The sequence below is a fragment of the Molothrus aeneus genome, chromosome 18 (assembly GCF_037042795.1).
Source record: "Molothrus aeneus isolate 106 chromosome 18, BPBGC_Maene_1.0, whole genome shotgun sequence".
In the NCBI taxonomy this organism is placed as follows: domain Eukaryota; kingdom Metazoa; phylum Chordata; class Aves; order Passeriformes; family Icteridae; genus Molothrus; species Molothrus aeneus.
Genome location: NC_089663.1, coordinates 2,262,561 through 2,277,668, shown reverse-complemented (window position 1 = coordinate 2,277,668; position 15,108 = coordinate 2,262,561). Strand labels below are relative to the sequence as shown.

At 42.5% G+C, this 15,108-nt stretch overlaps 1 protein-coding gene across 1 annotated transcript; it reads right to left on the bottom strand.

Moving 5' to 3' along the window:
• Positions 1–4,166: 4,166 nt before the first annotated feature.
• On the bottom strand, positions 4,167–12,475 carry LOC136564266 (solute carrier family 2, facilitated glucose transporter member 11-like). Its single transcript, XM_066562132.1, has 12 exons — positions 12,452–12,475; positions 11,428–11,526; positions 10,679–10,839; positions 10,083–10,207; positions 9,232–9,361; positions 8,496–8,644; positions 7,945–8,132; positions 6,828–6,938; positions 6,211–6,312; positions 5,595–5,670; positions 4,713–4,840; positions 4,167–4,373 (listed from the first exon to the last, which is right to left on the bottom strand). The coding sequence occupies exons 1-12, from the start codon at positions 12,473–12,475 to the stop codon at positions 4,167–4,169; spliced, it is 1,500 nt and encodes a 499-aa protein (XP_066418229.1).
• Between the last annotated feature and the right edge of the window lie 2,633 nt (positions 12,476–15,108).

Below are 15,108 nucleotides of genomic sequence, written 5' to 3'. Positions count from 1 at the left end.
TAGAGAAACTCAGTGGTTCCTTTTAGATTTGATTTGGGTTTGGTGTAATCCAAAATTCAAAAGAAAACTCTGAATAACAAAATCACAGGGACTGGAACTAAAGAAGATGTTTAGGTACCAAACAAGTTCCCAGTGAAATCTAAGAGTTTAACATGGCACATATTTTATGTTACAATGAATTGTTGATTGCTGACTGCTCTCACATTTTCAAGGTCACATGAGAGTGACTCTCACTTGAGAAGATTCCACTTGTGTCTGTGAAAAAATATTGGTATCTTTTCCCATAATAGAAAACAATAATTTGCCTTTGTCTTGCAGTCTGCAAGCATCAAGGTCTTTTATGACCTAATAAAAGGTCATAAAGTCTTTCTGCTGATCACTTGGTGTAGGTGGTACTTCCTCAAGGGAAGTATTTCCTCTAAGGGAATGAGGTCTCCTAAAATCTAACATGCCAAATTCATCATTATTTTCATAAAAAATTTTTTCTTTGTCTCTGGAATGAAGAGGAAGATGAAAATGTTGAGCTGATGAGGATCTCAGCAAAGATAAGGAAGAAGAAAGAGATGAGGTTTTCCTGGAAATAAATCAGAGAAAGAAAATTTTATTTTATTTTTGTGCTCCTCCTTTTACAGCATTTTGAACATGATGACAAGATGATGACAATGAAGGCAAAGTTTAACTTCATGAAACCCAGTTTGTTTGGTCACTGTGACATGATACACTCCAGTCTTTAGGTGTGAAACAGCAATAGAAATAAAATAGTTAAAATTTTCTTCTTCCTTAAAGGCAAGACAGGTAGGATGAGTAGTCAAAATAATTTGAGATGTCTCTTGCAGATGTGTGAGAGAAAGGCCTTGGGATAGGATTAAAACAACTCACAAACATTAATATTGGCAGGTTAATCATCAGTTCTCTGGTTTATCAGTAACTGCAAGAGATGCAGCAGGAGTGAGCACTGGGAAGAGCAGGGCCCCTGAGCTCTGGCACTTTGTTTGCTGTGCTTTGGGAGGATGAGTGCTGGAGAGGGAAAGGCCATGAAGCAAAGCAGGAGCCCAGCTAAGCAACCTGGCTTCTTGCAGGAGACACTGCAGCTGTACCAGAGGCAGCCACTTCACAAGAAGGGACAGAGGCATCCAAGGCAGCTTTTCAAACCAGCCTTGGTGCTGGGTGACAGGGATGAGCAGTCCCTCTGCAGTGCTCCAGCTCAGAGCAGCTCCTGCAAAAGGACCAGCAAAGAGTGAAATCAGAGAGGAGCAGCTGAGACATGAAAGTGGAGTTACTGCAGAAGAGCACACCACTGCTCTGGTACAGTGCCAATGGTGAGCACTGATCCCAAGGGATGTTTTTCCATCTGTCTATTGAGTTAGGAACTTTATGGCTTTAATTTGTGCTCAGCACAGGTCAGAGGCACTGCCACCTGCAACTGCATCTCACTGTGCAACCTGGGAGTCTGGGAAAGAGCAGCATGGAAGAGAAATGTTACATTTGTGATCCATTTGGCCTCAGGCTGTCCTTGTCTCTCACAGGAGACACAGGAATTAGAGATTTCCCTGGATAACACCTGGGCAGGCTGGGAAAGAGCAGCATGGAAGAGAAATGTTACATTTGTGATCCATTTGGCCTCAGGCTGTCCTTGTCTCTCACAGGAGACACAGGAATCAGAGATTCCCCTGGATAACACCTGGGCAGGCTGGGAGAGAGCAGCATGGTGGAGAAATGTTACATTTGTGATCCATTTGGCCTCAGGCTGTCCTTGTCTCTCACAGGAGACACAGGAATCAGAGATTCCCCTGGATAACAGTGCTGGGGGAGCTGCAAGCTGCACTGTCAGAGAGGGCATAGGGAAGAGGGCATGGCAGCAACATCTGTTGAGGGGAGACACTGCTGTGTTTGTAACCTCAGCAGCCTGCTCAGAGACTGCTATAGGCAAACTCATCCTTTTTTCTGCAAAGAGGAGTGGGGGGAAAGAGAATGAAAAGTCAATGGAAAAAATTTGCAATTTGATTTGGGAAGCATCCTTTATGACCCCACCACCAATGGCTCCTGAAGATGCTGTAGCTGCTTTTCTTATAATGGAGGCAGATTTGTTCATAGAGGTTTGAAAGGGATTTGTGAGGGATCCACCAGTTCCCAACACAAGGAGCATTACAGCCAACCACTGGTACTGAACATGCAAGGAGCAGTTCAAGCTCAGCACAGAAGAAGCTGTGATATGGTAGCCCCTGCAGTTCTAGGATATTGGCTTGTTTGATGATGCTTAAACCATCTCAGCAGAACATACAAAGCATAAATGCAAGAAAAGATCAGCCAGATAAATGTTCTGGATTTTCAGTTTTGCTGCTCTTCTTCACATTGACTAACTAAACCACTCACTAAACCTTTCTTTTCAAATGTACCATTTCATAACATTATCAGGCCACCAGCTAGGAGAGTAGCATGATAGTGTCACACTTGGACACAGAAGCAAGCAGGTAAAAATGGTACAGAAATACCTCACCATCTAAGAAGTACAGGAATTCAATTTCTAATTTTTTTAAATTAGTTTTTCTAACCAGCTGGAACTTCCTTCAAAGTTTCCATGATGATTCAGTTCAGAACGTTAAGTCTGTGTCTTGATTTTTAAATTTTAAATGTTAGCTCTAATTTTAAAGGATTATCCCCTGCTAAAAGTTTGCTAAACATGTAATGCATTGTGTTTAGGAATGGCAATTGCAACAGGCAACCTCTGAGTTCTTCTGGAAGTTAATGCTAACAGCTCATGCTGCAGTACTCACCACTTGTGGAAGGAGCTGCTCCATACATCAGAAGTGTCAGAAGTGTGGCTGATCCCAGCACACAGAGCTCTGCCAGACTCTGTTTTCTCCCATGCCTCTTCTGCACCTTCAGCTTCAGTGACCATCCTACTCTGAGGCTGAGGTTAATGTTTACTTCGTATGATTTCTGTTGATTTATGTTTTTTGTAGCAATTGGACAACGTTTAAAATGGGTGGATTAAATATTTCAGTCCCTCAACAGGAGAGGGCCCTCTGAATGGGAACATTCACCATCATGAGTGCTCTGTTTTGATACAGGGACTGATAAAGGGAGGGAATCTAAAATCTTAATTGGGTTTCAGTTGCTGGCACTTTAATATCAGAGCTTCTTTTGTGGTTATTCCTTCAGAAGCAGTGAGTATATTATTTGAAATTTTTAAATAGAAAACTACCTAAAATTCAACACTAATTCAGACCTCAGCACAATGATAATAAATAAGAATGGGTAAACTACAGAAAGAAAAGACTTATGGTGCTGCTAAAGAGGAGGCATGAAATACCATTTGTAATCATGGCAGAAAAAGGAAAAAATAATTGAAAAAGGTAAAAGAGTTTGGGGAGGGGAGTGATTGGATGCTGCAGTGGGCAGCAGCACTGGCAGCCCTTGAGCAGCACAGTGCAGGGAGCACAGCCCTGAAATGCAGGATTGTGCAGCAGCAAATGCAGGCTGTCCTAGAGCAGCACACAGACAGCAGACACTGGATATCACAGCTTCTCCCTTTTTTTGAGCTGTTACTTTTTATAAAATAGGCTGAATTTTCAAGCTATCTACTCTCCAAAACCTTACTCTCTGTCTCTCTCCAGGGCTCTTTTCTTCCAGCTCTCAGCACCGTGTATTTGTTAACTCTTGTGCCATCCTTGAGGCACCAGAATCTATTACAGGAACTTCCTCCTGATTTTGCTACCACTGATCTGCATGGAGAGTGCAGCCAGGCTGCTCCAGAGGATAAAGTGAGAGTTCTTCTGTACCCAATGCCTGGGGATCAGGGCTGATCCCTGACAGTCACAGAGACAATCAGGACATGCAGTTCCTTAATGGCAGCTCAAGGAAATAGGTGTTATTCTACCTGGCATTTGTATTTTACCTGGTATTTGTTCATGTGCAACGTTCACAATCAACACCAAGTCCTTTACAGTGTGATAACATAAAGAAATGACATGAAAATTGTTTGCAAGAACTATGGCTATGTTTAATCCTATCTTCATCCTGCTCTTAATCCTGAGCAGAACTTTCTTATCAAGTAAGAAACATAGACACAAATCTTGCTGCTTTAAAATGATAGCAATGGAGAAAAACTTGAAATACAATTGACATGTTATGCCAGAACAGTGGAAATTACTTTTGGTGGCTTATCAGAGCCTGGTGCAAAATGTCTTTTCTTCAGCAGCATACATCTCCACAGCCTGATCATGTTTCCTCTTAAACCTGCAGCTTCTGAATTTTTCTGTGATTTCAGAGGTTGACTTCCCTTTTGTTTCTGGGAGGAACAGGTAGATAAGAACCACTGAAATGACCAGGACAGCAACAAAGATGAGGAAGCAAAAAGGACCAAGAAGCATCTGGAGATAAAAAATAGAACAAGATGAGTGATTTCCTTGGCAACACTTGCACCTATAGATTCTTGAAACTTGTTGATTTGTTCCTGTGAAATAAGGAATAGGCTCATTTTACAGAAACAATATTTATTTCTCTTTTCAATCTGTTTCTGGGGCAGCAAGTGGTTTCTGTAGTACTGGGAAATGTTTTATATAAACGGCCTCCATATGCCATAGCAACAAGGGATTCACAGTTTGGATCATCTACAAGTCATTTCATCCTACTCCCTGTCCAGATCAGCCTAGAAATCCAGATTAAATTGACAGAGTTGACAAAGAGAAGATTGGAATCCAAATACATACTACAGCAAAGGGGAAAACCATTCCAGTGAAGGTGAGGCCCAGCCAAATGATGATTCCACCAATTACAAAAGCAGAGGCCCTTGTTGACAGGGTGAAGATTTCATTCATGACAGCCACAACAGCTCCAGCTGAGGGGAAAAAAAAACAACATAAAAATTACAGAAACATTGCTGTAATTGACCATTTCCCATAGAAAATACCTCAGCTCTGCTCCTGTGGGGATTCTGTCGTGTTTTCAAGACATTCATGACTGCAAGGTACAACCCTTACAACACATTTGAATTTGGAGACTTCAGTAACTACTGGTAGTGTTCAGTCAGAGAACTTCCAGGGTAAATCCTGGTCTTAGGTGAGTGAGGTTCTACCAGAGAGCTGCAAGTTTGGATCTGGTGTTACTGAAGCAGGTGACTAAGGGTGATATTAAGAGAGGACAAGAAAGGCCAGAGCAGTGCTAAGAGGCAGATTGTGCATGCTGTCAGGTGTCAGTCTTTCATACAGTAGGGTTTTATAAGTTGAGGAAACTCTGGTATTTTAGAAAAGCCTACCTCTGCCCTTTGGCAGAGATCAGCCATCTGAACCTGTGTGCACTGAACAGTGTTCACACTGCAAAACAAATCTTCATGAATTGATTAACAAGAATTTATTTGGTTTGAACCTGTAACCCAGTGAGAGAAAACAGGGTCCTGATTCATCTGGGTGTGAATGATTTGTTAAAGAAATTGTTTCTTGGGTAATTAACTCATCAAAAATTGAGATTCCCTCAATCTCAATCTCAACTAAGCTGTTGATTTTCAAAGATCTACTCACACATTCTAGTTCTACTGCTATACATTCATGGTCTGTACTTATCCCTGTGATCCAGGCTTTCATTGTGGTGCTCACCTGGTCCTAGTCCATAAGCAATGATGAACAGAAAGATGAGAATAACACTGCAGTACCTCAGCCAGAGGAACCGATCCTAGACAAAGGGAGGGAGGAGAACAAAAATCAATTTTATAGCTGTAACACAGCTGATCCAAGCACAGGAGCAGCAATGTTTGGAAAAGCCCATGATGCTGAGCTGTGTAATGGATGCTCTCTAGACCTGCTTATCTTTCCTTACTGAGCCAGGAGCAGCTGGTGGTGTCACATCTACAGAGCTTGTATTTAGAAAACATTCTGACCTGCTGGTTTGGACATGAGAGCAAAGGCTGCTGTCCTGCACAGAGAATTCTCTGCAGACCCACTCCTGCAGAGACATTTGCTTCCACTCAGCAGAAGGACATTTGCTTCCACTCAGCAGCAGGACATTTGCTTCCACTCAGCAGAAGGACATTTGCTTCCACTCAGCAGAAGGACATTTGCTTCCACTCAGCAGCAGGACATTTGCTTCCACTCAGCAGAAGGACATTTGCTTCCACTCAGCAGCAGGACATTTGCTTCCACTCAGCAGAAGGACATTTGCTTCCACTCAGCAGAAGGACATTTGCTTCCACTCAGCAGAAGGACATTTGCTTACACTCAGCAGAAGGCTCGTTTCAAGCAGCACCAGGATCAGAGCCATCAGCAAATAACCCCCACACAGGAGGGCACGGCGGCCAAAGCGATCGATTATGGAGCTCTGAGGAACAGAAACAAATATTGCCCATCACTGGGAGCGTGGCAAAACCCAGCTGTGAGCCATCCAACAGATCAAGCATTCCCCTTGAGTTATTTTTACTTCAGAGAACACAAATCTTATTGGTACCAACTTTGTTATTTAATTGAATTCCTTCTACACTCTCTAATACCATGAATTACCATCACTGCCCAGCTTTGCAGCTACTTCTTAAACACTGTAATTGATGGAAGCATGGTACAACTCCCTTTGAATGTGATAGATATACACAAATATGGCGAAATGAGTACACATATTTGTTTGAATTACACTTCATAAGGGATTTTTATAAGAAATTAAGATGAAAGAAGATGGGATGAAACACATGAAAATTGGGACAAAATTTGCAGTGGATGGTAACAACAACTGTACAGATTTATGCAGCACCATAGAAAAATTCTTTGGTTCATAAGGAGAAGATTCATTTGCTTCAAGGAAGAATACTTTAATTCTTAAAACCCCAGGAAGCTCTGACTTACACAGAATATGATAGAGATGAGTTCAGAGATTGAAACTCCTAGAGATACATATGGGATTATACTTTCCTGCAGGTTGGCTGTTTCAAAAATTTCTGAGGTGTAAAAGGTGATCTGGGAAATAAGAAAAATAACAGTTAACAGATGTGATATGTGCTTATCCAGGATCACTTTGACTTGATATCTCCTCACTGCAAAACCAGAAATACATTACTGGGCCTTAGTAGAGGTAACATAACCGCTCCAGATGAGAGAAATCAAAAGGTTAATGGCAATGAAGGAAGCAGATATGTAAGGGGAAAAAGAAAAGGGAAAATAAAAGTAGTTGAAAGGAGCATATTGCCTGTAAGACATGGGGAAAAGGTGTTGTTTTGGCAAAAAGGAAAAGGAAAGGGACAAGACAAGAGAAAGAAAAGCAAATCTCAGTCTTAGCACAGCAGACATTGTCAAGCAAACATTCTGATCTTTTCCAGTTGCTAAACAGAATCTGCTCATCTGCAGCATCCTTGAAGGAATGGGCAGCATTTCCCTGCCAGCAGAGTGCAGAGGGAATTCCATTGCTGGCAGCTGGAATGAGCCACCTCCAGCACAGGCTGAAGCAGGGCTCATGGAGAGACCCCCAGACAAGGGAAAACATGAGGGGAATGAAAACATGAAAACCTGAGGGGAAAACATGACTGCCAGCTTGGGCTGCACTGGGCTCAGCCAGGAGGAAACAGCTGAAAGGATGTTGCTTCATGAATCTGAAATGAAATGAAACTGGATGGCAATAGCTGGGCATCTGCTACTGCAGAAGTCAAAGAAAGTCAAAGAAAGTGGTGCTGGGTTGCTGTAGCTTAGGATACTTGTAACCCTTTCCTCCCCAGATTCCTTGGTTGTACCAGCAGGGGAATGAAGGCACAGTGCCCTTGCAGGAGCTTAGGCTGAGTTGGAGCTCCTGTACTCCCACCTGAGGAGCTCCCTGAAAGGTCTGAACAACCCTGGGGTGATAGCACAGGTGTCAGCAGTGGGCTCTGTGTGAGGAGGAGTAATGCAGACCCAGAGGGAAGGGACAAGTTGGCATTGGGGTGATTTGGAGACTTAATAGCAGATGGAAGCATGGAAATAGGGAATACTCAACTGCACTGAGGCCACAGAGCTGCAGGCTCAGCAAAAGGAGGAGCATGGTGCACAGCTGTGGGTGCACAGATCCTTCTCTCAGCACCTCCAGGACATTCATGATTTTGGTGCCTTTTGTTACAGCCTTTTCCTTCATCAAGTCATCCAATTCTGTTTGATAATTCCCTTCTCCCCAGAGTTGCTTCATGGCTACAGAAGAGACAGAATGAAGTATACTCCTCCATCATTTGGTCCACTCATGATTCTGTGCTTTTCAACTTTTATAGACACTAAACATTTGCACTTGAGTTCATGCTTTGATTTATCAGTTACTGAGCAAAGGACTGGAAGGAACAGCACTTACTGGAACATGGTGAAACTTCCCTGGAAAATGCTGTAGCAGTTAGGGGCAGATCTTAAATGTCTCTGGTGACTCTGCTTGGTCTGGAGGACTTTAATCATGCAATTATCAAGAAATCTGTGGCTGGCTAATAGAAAAGCCAATTCCTGCTGTTAGCTTCACTTTCCCAGGAGTAATGTTTAACAAACTAAGGATCTAAAGTTTTTTTTTACCTTTCAAGCAACCAGCTTTGTCTTCTTTTTGCAGCAAGAGATAGGGTGGGGACTCAGGAAAGAATGGCAAAAAGATCAGTTGAATCAATGCCACCAGCCCAGAGAAGGACAATAGCACGTTCCACATGTCTTCAGTCCCTAAAAGTTCTCTATGAAAGCATGTTAGAATCTATTTATAGTCCAGTAAAATTACACTTTATAACTAAATAGGTATTTTCTAAATTCTAGGATAGCTAAAGAGACACAAAATACATACAGTCATTGAAAAGTTCAATTGAAATAGATGATATCTAGGTTAGTGACAGCAAATAGACTAATAATTCATTTCTTCTGCAAGACTGACATTTTTCTTAGACTTTTAATTTCTGAAGGTCAAAATATTCCCACAACAGCTCTCTGAACCAACACTACAACTCTGCATGAGGTTATTGAAAAATTAGCAAAACTTTTAGATCTCACAAGTTTAATAAGAGTATTCACATACAATCTTTTCTTGTTAACTGCACCTCCAGAGACTGAGTCATCCTTTCCCAAGAGAAAGGCCTTTCTATCCCCAGGGAATGAACATGGAAACCTCAGAGACTTGTATGGGGTAGATGCCTCCTCTTTGACTGCTGTAGTTAAGCAAAATAAAACCCTACCCTTGGTGTAGGTCTGATTCAAGGACTGGGAGAACACCCTGCTATATAGAAGAAAAATAAATATAAAACAGGCAGAGAAGGAGTAGCACAGGCACCTTAATCCAAGAATTCGTGCTACAGTTTTTCCTAGTGCAAGAAACACTGTGGAGGTCACGTTTATGAATCCACGCAGCTTCTTAGGTGAGATCTCCCCAGCATACTGAACATGGGCATTCATATGTACTCCTAAAGGGAGGAGACAGGACAGTGCTAAAGCTGTGGAAAGAAAGACAGGGCCCCTTTTCATTCCCCTCAGCTCTCTCCTCTCTCTTTTGAGCCCCCTCCCATATATCCAAAATGCACCTTTTACTTCAATCAGGATGTTTAGCTAATCCATCAGCTCTCTCCACAAGAGCTCTTGAAGGCAAAGGACAGCTCATCTTCCCTTGCCCAGTCTGTTCCAGTCCCACTGGGTTCCAGCACATTCCTGGGTACTCCCAGCAGGAAGATTTCTGTACCCACCCCAAAGAAGTCCCATTAACATTAAAGTGGGGAGTCCTGTCACAGATATATTTTATGAAAAATCCCTTTGATAGGATTTTTTTCTCCTAAGAAGCTGAGAAGCCTCAGAAACGAAATGTAAGCAATGATTATCTGCTGCTGTGGAATGCAACAGGTGCATCTGGGATTGGTCCATGTGAGTTGTTTCTACTTGATGACCAATCAGAGGTCCAGCTGTGTTGGGACTCTGGTCAGTCACAAGATTTTATTATCATTCTATTCCTTTCCTTTCTTTGCTAGCTTTTTGATGAAATCCTTTCTCTTTCTTTAGTGTAGTTTTAATATATCATTTTCTTTTCATATAATATATATGATAAAATAATAAATCAGCCTTCTGAAACATGGAATCAAGATTCTCATCTCTTCCCTCGTGCTGGAAGCCCTGGGAACACCAGCAGAGTCCTACCAGCAGCGATGCCCTCGAGGAAACGCCCAGCCAGGATCATCTCGAAGGCCTTGGCTCTCCTGCTGGAGGCAGTGAGCAGCGCTGCTGTTATCAGCACCACGTCGTTGAGCAGCAGACTTTTCTTCCTGCAACAGCAAGCAAAACCTGGCTATGACACATGATTCACTCTTTCTTCCTTGAATGATGTTTGATTCTTCTCCTCTGGATTTACAGACTGAAGCCATGGCCGTGTTTAAAGCCATTGCTTACAGGACAACAAATCTGGTTATAAAAAGGCATGATGTCTTTGCAGAGGAGTGGAAAGGGAGAAGCTAGATTCCTCTTACTCATTGTATGAGCAAACCATGAGGCTGAAGGAAACTCCTGCAGGGTAAAATGCCAGCAAAACAATGGGAAATGTATGTCAGCAAAAGCTGTGACAAGGGAATCAGAAATTCCTGTCTCTCCAATGCACCCTGGTTTGGTTTTACCTGCTGGGTAAATTCTGAGGCAGCAGGGGGCAGTGAAATTCTGATATCCCTTCTTTTGGCTGACTAGTATTTAATAGCTTCCCCTGTTACAGCCCTGGGTAGTGAGGTGCTGGGAACTGTACTTACTTTCCAAATGTTGCAGTCAGGTAGCCACTGCACAGACAGCCCATCATGCCCCCCATGCAGTACACTGACACCACGAGGGACCACAGCAGCATCAGGGTCTCCTGAGGCAGCACAGAACCATAGCGTTCCAGCCAAGTTTCATTGATAAACTTCTGAATGTACTGGGACAAAAAAGAGATTTTTGTTCCACCAAGGCACTAATCAGAATGTTCTTCATAATGTTTACAATTTTAAAAAATTGGATTAATAGTTGTGAGTAAAAGCGTGACTTTGGACATTTGTTTGCAAATAAGGATTGATATTTCCTCTCATACAGCCTAACAGTGTACAAGAATCTTTCAAAAATTAATTATACTCTGTGTTGAATTCTACCTCTCCTACACCAAAAAATGAGGACCTTATATTCATTATAGTAAAGTGCAAATGTCCTTGTGGCCAGTAATGGATACAAGGAGAAAAGGGCTGAGCTGAAGGCTGACTCCATCAGCTATTTTTGGTTGTTTTTTTTTTTTTCTTTAGGGAGGTATCTCAATATGTTGTTTCCACAAAAGTCTGTGGGAAGTTGTCTTTGGAGCACAGCTCCTTGCAGTCATGCACACTCTGACAGTGACAGCATGGCATTGCCATCAGCTGGGAATAAACTGACATAACAACACCTAAGAGCTTTTCTAAAGCATCTGCAAAGTGCAAGGCCCAGGACCATGAGGAACAGTAGGAGATGGGATTTTCTTTTCTCCAGCTTTGCCTACCGGAGAAGTGTAATTGATGACAGACATTTGGAACCCAGACAGGTGGGTTCCACCAATCCCCAGCACCACAAGCATCAGCAACAGCCTCCGGTATTGAACCTGCAAGGAGAAGGGAGCACATCCTCAGCTCCTGAGACCAGCACACCTTTCACACAAGGAGAGGATTTACAGCACCTTATATCTTCACACTTCCCTGACTAAGAAACCTTTAACATGCAAAAACCCAACTTGAGTTTCACAATAATCACCCAAAATTCATTTGTTAAATAATTAAAATACACATCTGCACATCCTGCTGCGTTCTTCTCCTGACTATTAGCAAGCTGAAAAGATACATTCTCTAATTCTGTTAGTTCTGCTAACCACAGAAAACAAAATTCATAAAAGCCTTGTTGAGGTCACTTGTGTTTACCTTTGTACTAGAAAGAAGCTACAGCTTTTCTGAATTCCTTTTTGCTTTCATCTTTGCCTCCTCAGGGACAGTGTTCACCATTTTCCAGAGATGACTCAAGTCTGTCCTCTCAAAACTTTTTTTTTTACATTTCACTTTTATCAACCCTGTATGAAATGACATTTTTAGAGGCCCTATCTGAATGACTTCTATTGGAAATGCTGTGTTTCCATGATGTACACTGAATTTCAGAGCATTTCTCATGAGCACAAATGTTTTCAGGCATTTAGTCAGGTCATATTTTAAACCCATGAGTATCCTCAATTGCCCCTGAGAGCACAGAGCAGTAGAGTGAGGGAATTTTTTCAGGTTTGTGTTTTTCACTGATACTGTGTTATCTGTCCCCCCCCAAATTCCCATCTTTCCTGGTTCCCCAGCTCCTCTTTTAAACCTCTTACTGTTTTGCATTTCTAATGTATTTTCTGCAGATGCCATTTAGTCAGTCATTGCTCAACCAGTGTTGTCCCAAGCTCTGTTGCTCATTTTTATTACAAGAAGGATTCCCTTTGCTGCAATCTTAGACCATGCTGCTGTTAGTGAGCAGGGCTAGAACACAAGAATTTGGATACTCACCAGGTCTGAGAGGAAACCAGCCATTTCCCCTTGAAACCCTGCCTGCTCTGAGAGCCCCTGTCAAGTCTGCCAGATGAGAGAGATGGGCTCCACACTGAGATTGTAAGAGGTTGGGATCACAGCACAGAAGTTAAATTCTAACTGTGTGGCTTTTAGCAAATTGTGTCCTCCCCTGACACTGGCCAGAGCCTCTTCTTGCTGGTTTAATTATTCTAAGACCCAGATATGACAAGCTGATTACAACATTGGTAAATGTTTATCCTGCTTGGATTGGGAGCACTGGCCCTTACTCACACTGCTACAACCCCTGAGTGCTCCTGTTGTGTGAGGAGTCAGACAGTGCCAGCAGCTTCTCTTCCCTCTTCACCTCTCTGAAAAGCAGCTTGGGCAGGGCAGGTTTTCCTCCCCTCCAGTCTACAACAGGCCTTTAGAATTGCAGCTCAGCCATAATGCCTCTTCTTGCCTGCTAGAATTGCTTGAACAATTTCCCAGATGCAGGAAATGAAGTATTGGAATATTGGCATTTTGTGTCCTTGCTCACACCCAGTTCTTTACAGAAGCTCAGAGTTTTTCCAGAATCACTCAGAAGCCTCTCTGTGACAGTGGAATTGATCCATTGTGTGCCAGGGCACGATGCCACATCCCAGTGGGCAAGGAGCTGATGAGCCTGGAGGAACTAGAGGGGAAAGGAAGATTTTTCTTTGAGCTGAGGATGGAAGGAAGGACACACATGGCAGCTCTGGATCTTCCTGGAGAGATCTCTAAACACTGTCTGTGACCAGTTTTTAACATCTGCTTGATCAAACAGTCCCTGCAGAGCCCTGCTCCTCTTCCTCCTGTTGACTGTGTCCCTCTAGAATACTCCTACTGCTGTCTCATTTTCATCTGACCTCACACCATTGTTCAGTGCTGTACCATGGAAAAAGCAAGCCTTAAATGCAGATACAGGTAAAAAACAAGCCTTAAATGCAGGTAGAGGTAAAAAAACAAGCCTTAAATGCAGGTAGAGGTAAAAAACAAGCCTTAAATGCAGGTAGAGGTAAAAAGCAAGCCTTAAATGCAGATAGAGGTAAAAAGCAAGCCTTAAATGCAGGTAGAGGTAAAAAGCAAGCCTTAAATGCAGGTAGAGGTAAAAAGCAAGCCTTAAATGCAGATAGAGGTAAAAAACAAGCCTTAAATGCAGGCAGAGGTTTTGTTTCTTTTCCTAAAGAAGAAGACAAGATGCATCCTTCCACCTAGGATCTGAACACAACATGAAATGTGCTTTTTCCAGACCCAGTATAGAGCTCACCCAATACCCTGGACTTGTAGGGATTTTGTTTCCAGAGATGCCCTGTGTTGCACTTGTGTGACCCTGGATCCATCCTGGATCCTGGAACTGCAGATTCACAAGTACTTCTTCAACCTTTATTCCCAATCCATGATAGTTTGTGGCAGTGTTAATGATTTACCACATTTCCCTTCTTGTGGACAGCCTTTAGCAGCAGGGGAGAAGTAAGGCAGGTTGAACACAATCATGCTGTAGAAAAACATGCATAAGGAAATGAGTTTTTAATGTCTTGTAAGACAATAAAAATTTCCTCATTGGGAACCAGTAAGTTTGAGAAAGACCAAACCAAATCAGGACCTTTAAAATAATCAATTACCTAATATTTTCTTTTCAAAAGACTTCCAATGCTTCTTTTTTTCCCTGCATTTTTGACCACAAGAAGGAATGTATCCTGGTCATTGAAGTGGCACTGTGCAATCAATGATCTCAAGCCTTGAAACAATAAACTTTAGTTTTTTTGGTGGTGTGATGATTGTCCTGGGAGGGATGGCTGTGTTAGGAAAGTTCCCTGCTCCTGGCATTGGCTTTTGGCACTGCTACAAATACTGCTGGAGGATGATGTGAAGATAAAATAGCAGGAGAGCCTTAGGGCTGTGAAAGAAACTGCTGCTCAATACTCAGATCCTTTTGCAAAATTTATTGTGCAGCATCTGCATCAGTTGGTATTGAAGATCTCATCCCCAGAACAAGACAGACACACAAAGCATTCCTTGAGCCCAAAAACACTGCCCCAGAAGATGGGGGCTCCTCTGTCCCTGACTCTTCATTCAATGAAAATCAATCCAGGCACAATCAGAAGGATGTGTTTCCCTACTCACTGCTTTTTATTTCCTTATCAGAAAACTGTAGAGTATGAAGAAGACAAAAAACTGTCATGTCATATAACAATGAACACAGATTTTTACCCAGTTTTATAATGAAAATGTGAAGTATTAGAGACCTGGAAAGAGAACAAGCAGTCACACACATGGATTAAATTCCCTCTTTTCTGTCTCATCAGTACCAGTCACTCTCAGGGCTCAATCCCACTGAAACCCAGTGTTCTCCAGGCTGAAGAGACACTGCACAGTCACTGCCAATGTAGAAGGAGAATCTGCACTCTGGATTTGCCCCCTCATGATTTCCTGCTGCTCTGCTCTCTTTGCTCATTGCTTTCTTTCAGTGCTGACATAGCCCTGTTTTTCCCAACAGAAGAATCTCCAAGACTGTAAACATGGGGGAACATTGCATATTGATTCTGCCTGCTGATGGGCAAGGCACTCTTCTTTCACTGCATTAAAGAGCTAAACACTTCTTTTCCTGTGAACTGAAGCTTCTTCTCAGGGCA

Excerpts from the sequence above, each read along its gene's own strand:
- LOC136564266 (XM_066562132.1), bottom strand. The coding sequence starts at position 12,475 with ATGGCTGGTTTCCTCTCAGACCTG. Across the intron at positions 10,840-11,427 it reads TCATCAATTACACTTCTCCG|TACATTCAGAAGTTTATCAA; the intron begins GTAGGCAAAGCT and ends TTTTTGTCCCAG. Across the intron at positions 9,362-10,082 it reads CCTCGAGGGCATCGCTGCTG|GAGTACATATGAATGCCCAT; the intron begins GTAGGACTCTGC and ends TCCTCCCTTTAG.